The sequence below is a fragment of the Teleopsis dalmanni genome, chromosome 1, assembly GCF_002237135.1.
Source record: "Teleopsis dalmanni isolate 2A chromosome 1, ASM223713v2, whole genome shotgun sequence".
Lineage (NCBI taxonomy): Eukaryota > Metazoa > Arthropoda > Insecta > Diptera > Diopsidae > Teleopsis > Teleopsis dalmanni.
In genome coordinates this window covers 169,610,279-169,617,383 of record NC_051846.1, presented here as the reverse complement: position 1 = coordinate 169,617,383, position 7,105 = coordinate 169,610,279, and the positions used below count along the sequence as shown (strand labels likewise).

Genomic DNA, 7,105 nt, shown 5'->3' with positions numbered 1-7,105 from the left:
TAAAAAATAAATTTTTGTTGTTGTATTTCACTACTGTTCGAAAAAACCTCTTTATAAATATTATACTATTTAATAAATATTTTAATATTTAATAAATATATAAATATTTTAATATCCCTTTGTAGTGACAGACGACTGAAGCTATGCCATACATTATATACTATATAGTGTTTTATAACTTAACATAGGTGTAATATGTGTATAAATTAATCAATAATAAAAATTAATAAATAAATTAATAAAAAAGGAACTAACTATTTTTTGTATTTGCTTTAAAGACAAATTCATCTAGTGAAGTTACTTTATTTAATAGATGAATAAAGCAATCGTTGTTAGATGGCGAAATGTATCCTCTAAAAATAGGAGATATTGTGTTTTAAATATCTCAACATAAAAATTTCTTTATGTTGTGTGTCGTGAAGACTATAATATTGTTCCTAGGCCCATAAATTCTTTACAGAAAAACTAATTGTGTAGACCCAACCAATGCAAATATGGTTAGATTGAATGATGGATATTCATACCAACATTAACATTTTCAGATGGAGACATTTATTGCCTCAACGGAGTCAGGAGATTGGAGACATATTATTACACAATTTGTATTTATATACACAGATTTCTATAGGAGATTGCAGACTGTTCTGATTTTTCAGTTGAAGTTAATTGGGCTCGAAATCTATCTTCGATTTCGAGTTGTCATTTGACATTGATCCTTTTCTGTCTGCAGTTCTGGTCTTACAGATGAAATTAAGGAAACTTGATAAGTTCATCTTTTTTATTTCTATTAGGTCAGCAAAAAAATGATCTCCAATATATTGAAGTCCCTTAGTTTATGGTCCAGGTTTTCCAGATAATTTTATGAGATTCAATTATTCAACATTAGACATGAGTTGTTCTTGTCAGGTCATTGAAACCAGTTTGGTTTGCAGTTTTACTGTTCCAAATAAAGTTATAGAGAACTGAAAATTTAAAAGTTAAAGTAGCAGGAAAACGGAACGATTTTGTTAAATTTGTGAAGAAGTGTATATTGATAAATAAATGTACTATAAATTTTATTAGAATAATATACGGATATTCACTGTATTTTGCAAAGTCATTGTTAGGTGCACGAATGCAAGTACACCTCTATTGCAGAATGGCAACATCATAATGCAACAGCTGTTTTTGCAACATACCACATCGAAGTGAGAAGCAGTAGATTTCTAAACTGCTGTGTTTTTTCCTTTTTTGTTTCGTTGCAAGCATATAGGTATACATAGCATACATACATGGGTTTAGATATAGCAAGATTGCAAGCAATTGCAAGAAACTTGTGCGTATATTTTGCTGTTGTATATTGCAAACTTAAGCAGTCTGTATATATCGTGCACTTTACAATGAGTTTGCAAGACAGAGTGAATATCTCTTATATATTTATGTATTTCTACAGTGAATATCTCTTATGTATTTATATGTTAAAACACGAAGTTTATTATTTGGTCGTTAAAATCGTCACATGTACCTATTAATTTATGTTTTTTTATGATTAATTTTTTATATAATATATATATATATATATGACTGAAAAATTTGGTTCATGAAAATATTTTCATGATAATTTTTTCATTTATTTTATATGTTAATACTGGCACTAATAAAAATGAAAATATATTTTAAAATTTTTCGTTGTATTTTTATAATTTTTTTTTTTTTTGCATTATTTTAGAATAAATATAATAAAATTTTCACTCTTTAGTTTTCACTAATGAAAACTGCATTACTTGTGACCCAATTCAACATTTTCCAACTGCAAGCAAATGCAGTCGGATTTGCTGACATTTTAATTAATTTGTGAGTGGCAGCAGAAAAATGAATCAAAATTAATCAGCAAATAAAATTAGATTACTTAAATAAAATTTATGCAATTTCCTTAAATAATATATAATTTTAATTTATACGAGTTTATTAATAGGAAGAGAAAACAATAATTACTTTAACAATTATAATTATGCAAATGAAATTATCGAGAGAAAAAAAAGCTTGAGAAGCAGGCGATGCAGGCGAAGAAAGTGCAAATTATCAGAAAAATTATAACACCCAAAAATTTCTTTTTAATGAAATTTATTTAAACAAATTGTGCGGTAATAAAATTTTAAGTTAAAAATAAATAAAACAAAGTATTGTAAGTGAAAATTTTTTAACGAAATTATGGCAAAAAATAAGGTAACTAAACTTTACGGTCAATATGCGTCCAACAACAAAAGCCACTGCCCAAATCCCAAATTACAGTAGCAAAAACCAAGGCAAGCAGAACTAATTCGGCAATTAAGAGAGTTAACCGACTGCCGGATGATTTTAGATTTCGGTGGGTTTGAACGATTTGTAAAACGGAAATTCGAAAAGTGCTTAGTATGAAATGCTCGTATATTAGAAATAAAAATAAAGCGAAGCTAAACTAAAAAATAATGTAAAAAAGAACTTTAAGTCAAACTAAAAAAACAGAAACCAATTAGTAGTTTAAAACGAATCAGAATAAACTAAAAAAAAATTATCTTCTGCTTCGCCGAAACTTCTATACCCTACGTACACACGGTTATATATTAAATATTAATAAAAATATATATTTTTATACACACGAATATATATATTACAACTTTAGCAATATTATTCTTGAATTTCGGGTTTCGTTTTTAAAAGCTGATCCAGTCTTTTTTCATTACTCATCTAAGATCAATAGCAAGAAAATACCTAACATATCGAAAGAAATGCTTATCTTATGTTATAAAGTCCGGAATATTTTTTAGGTACATTGATATGTTTCAGATTATATCTAAAATTTTGATATATGTAAAAATATAGTATATAGTTGAATTTCATTCAAATCAGTTAGATCTGATATCTAAGCTGATTCTAATGAAATTGAGCACATATAAGAAATATTTTCTTCAACTTTAACTATATGTATACCAAAATATATTATGAGGAAAAATATGTCGGAATTTCTCAGTTATAACTATAACATTTTGAAATCAAATCATCCAACTTTGGTCATTTCTATAGGTAAGTATGATCGCAGTTCGTTCTTAAACATTCGATGTGTAACATTTGATACGCCTATTAAACGTTATATATTATATTATATATTATCGATCCGATGAAGATTATTCATAATTTTTATAGTATCCAATAACGAATCAAAAATATGTCTTAAACCACACGTATGAAGTAGTCCGTCTACTATTTTTTGATTTTCTACTATTAATCAGAGAAGAGTGAAGCTACTTTGTGATTTCATTCAATCCAATTGAGCTTTAGATTTTGCCCAATCTAATTATTGTTCTGCTAAGACATTATCTTATAGAAACATGTAAGGGTTTTTTAAAGCTTTTTTTACCGATTATTGCCTTAGCTGTGGCTCAGAGAAGGAAGAAGAAAATCTCACTTATTTAGTCTGTCAATATCTCGTACTCGTCTGTTAGCGTTTAACGATTCTAGAGTCTCCTTTGTTTGACGCCAGTGTTTTTTGATATTCCTAGTATAGTAATTAAAGACGTTTCATCAAAATGACAAACTGGTCCCATTGATCTAGTCTGTCAATACCTCTTACTCGTCTGTAAGCGTTTAACGATTCTACAGTCACTTTTGTTTGACTTCAGTGCTTGTTTGATATGGCCATTATAATAATTAAAAATGTTTCATTAAAATGACAAACTGGTTTCCCGATTCGTAATAGGTCTTTTGGGAATACTAGAATGCCACTAGAACTATAAAATTACAATGGAGCTACTTAAATCGGGTAAATATGGATGCGTCATCTTGTATGACCAACTGTCACTGATATTTACCATCAACATTCAGTGTTTGATTCACTGTAATTCAAATATAGTTATCAATTTTATATACTCTTTTCGAGTATATGTCTGAAGGTTATAAAGTATTCATAATATACATATATGAAAACTTCAGAAAATCTTTACCGAAATAATATCGATTTGTAGCCATCCAGAATGAAAACAACAAAGATATTATGAGCTAATAACTTTAAACGTTATTATGTATAATAACTTCATGGATTATGACTATAATCCTACAGTAACATTTTATTTATTATTAACAAAAAAATTATTTAAACGTAACATATATAAATAATATAAAAATAATTTGTGTTGTTGTAGTTTATTACTTTTCGAAACCATTTCTTTATCAAATATAATCTATGTAAAAAGTTTTGTAAAAGAAATTTATTGGTATTATTTATTGTTATTAATGCATAATTTAATTATTTTTTTTTTTGTTTATTTTATTAGTCAGTCAAAAATTCAATTAATTAAAAATAAATAAAAATTGTGTTGTTACAATTCACTACTGTTTAAAACCTGTCCATTAAATACAATATCTTCATTTCAATTAAATAAAATACTACCGTCATAACAGATCAATTAATTAAAATATTAAAATATTTTTTTGTTGTTGTAGTTTACTACTATTTGAAACCTCTCTATAAAATACACTAGCTTCGTTTATATTAAGTAAAGTAGTCACTGCCGTCATAACTGAAGTTAAAATTAAATTTATAATATTATTTTATGTATATTTTAGTTTAAAAATGAATTTGTAAAAATTAAAAAATTTATAAGAATAAGTATATCAAATTATTTAAAAATATTTTTTAAAATAAATTGATTCTTCTACGTAACTGAAGTTCAATATAAATATGTACTCGTAAAAGAAAACCGCGAAGCGCGTTAACATTTAAATTGGTTTCAGTCATGATATTGAAGAAATTATTTAATATCTGGAAAAGAAAATTATAATAAATTATTATTACAGCACAACTCTCTAATAGCATTATTGCATTCATGACTTATAAACGTTCTCTTTTAATGTTAGATGCTTTCCATTGTTCACTTTTTGTATCTTCGCTTCTTCACAATTTATCTTTTTTTTCGTATTTCTTGGTTTTTGCTTGCAGCGGCAATTAAATAACCGCAATGCGGTAATAACCGTTAACATTAGTTTTCACGCCGAATGCAGTACAGACCGTCAAGGAAATCTAACCATAAACTTGGCTTAATGGAATAAAAAACTTTACACTTGATCTTTACTTTTAATCGGTAAATATTCAGAGATATACGCATAATATTGTTTTAATTATATTATTTTGTAACTCAGTAAATTTAATATTAATTTCATTATAATTCTATTCACAATTATGTTTGACGATATATCCATTTCCATAGAAAATAGTTTATAATATAACATAACATATATAACAGTAAAAAACAAACAAAGTTACTGTAATTATTAATCATAACTTGAGATAATTATCTCAAGTAATAGACCTATATATAATAGACACATATACACAAAATCTCAATATACAAGAGGAGTATGTTTAAACTTTGTCGATACTCAAATGCCCTTTTCACAAATTTCTTTAAGATGAACTTTTATATTAGATTCTTGCTTTTCTATATAGGCTCTTCATATATGAAGCATCTCAAATAGTCTCTCTAAATAACAGTCTTTCTATTTTTCACATATCAGCTGTTCAGCAGTACTGCTGTTCCCCAATCTTTTTTTAAGGAAATATTAGAAAGGCAGTAGAATAAACTAAGCAAGTTCGATGAGTTTTAAGTCCTCTTTACCTAGGTATACAAAAGAACCAATGTAGCATCAATCTATTTTTTATTAACGAATTTTAAAAGTTAGAATCTTATTTCAGATGTTAGAATACTAAGTTCACCATTGCAAACTGCAATAATAAAATATTATAAAATATATAGAGAATATCATAACACTGGTGACCTTGTCAATCTTTGAAGAACGCCTAAAATATAACACCTAATATATAAACTCATGTCAATAGTTATTGTAAACACCTTCTTCTAAAACCAAAATAATTTATAATACCAAGCATTATTAAAATTATTGGAAAAAGTTGAGTTAAGGTTGCACGCCGAACACCCAGATAGGATGAACTACAAAACTCAGCACATAGGATCTGAACTTAAATCCAACTAAAATCTAGACTAAAAACAGGTTTCAAAAAATATTTAAATTACGGTGAATGCCAACAGTGATGAGAAGACGTTAGGAGCATTCAAGTTAAAAATTCTTCAGTAGATCTATGGTCCCTTACGCGTTGGCAGCGGGTATAGAATAAGGCGGAACGATGAGCTGTAAAAGCTGTATTGCGACATTGACATGATCGTGATTGATCATGTCGTGCGAATGAAAGAATATGGTCCGGTTAGAAACGTGTTTTATTTGGTACCCGTTGATAGAAAAGGCGATAGATGGAAAATCTACCGCATCTTTGATGGAAAAAAAATTAGGTGACCAACGATACGGGGACGATCAGTACTACCAACTGGCAACACCACGTCACTTATCGGGCTTGCTAACAGAACGCTGCCAAGGACGACTCATGTCTGTAATGAACAACGAAGGAATATAAAATATACTAAATAAAATTGTAAAATATTTATTTAGAAAGTAATTTTTTCTTTCAATAAAATCTTCTTAATTACATAAACTATCGTTTTTTTATTTAAAATTTATAAATACAAATACATACATATATACCCGTATTGATAATAAAACACCACATTAGAAGGTATAATAACCCATTAAAGTAAGTAATTCATTATGCAAAACCTCTTAATAAGAAGATAAATGATAATTCCTATACTTTATCGTCGTACATAATGTCTAACTACATTAATGATTTATGTTATTTTTATAACTCATTTATTATTTTTATTCTTAATAATTATTTTTTTAAAACACTTTTCATTAAATTTTGAAATTTATTTCATGCTTTTTAATTGTCTTCTGAAATCGCTTCTGGGTTTTAAAGCGATAATTCTTGTTCCGTCATTACAGTATTTTCTGCTCATTAAACTCTGTTGTCATCTCTGCTAACAATTTCGTTACGACTTGAGAATTTAGTAACTGTGACTTTTACGTTTGTCTGACATAAAGTATTTTACACACCGATTAACTCTCAAATGTTCCATTGCAGCGACAAAAAAATGATGTTCTATTCTAATGTTGACACTTTCGAAATCCACCAAGAGGAAGACATGGAAAACGTGGAAAACGTGGAAGAAGTGGAAGA

At 27.5% G+C, this 7,105-nt stretch overlaps 1 protein-coding gene across 1 annotated transcript in view; it reads left to right on the top strand.

Moving 5' to 3' along the window:
• Positions 1-6,189: 6,189 nt before the first annotated feature.
• The window catches only part of LOC119666690, a 63,459-nt gene continuing 62,543 nt past the window's right edge, over positions 6,190-7,105 (top strand). Inside the window, exon 1 of the mRNA XM_038075972.1 lies at positions 6,190-6,234. Within this exon, the coding sequence (XP_037931900.1) occupies positions 6,190-6,234 (45 nt within the window). The remainder of the gene's footprint in view (positions 6,235-7,105) is intronic.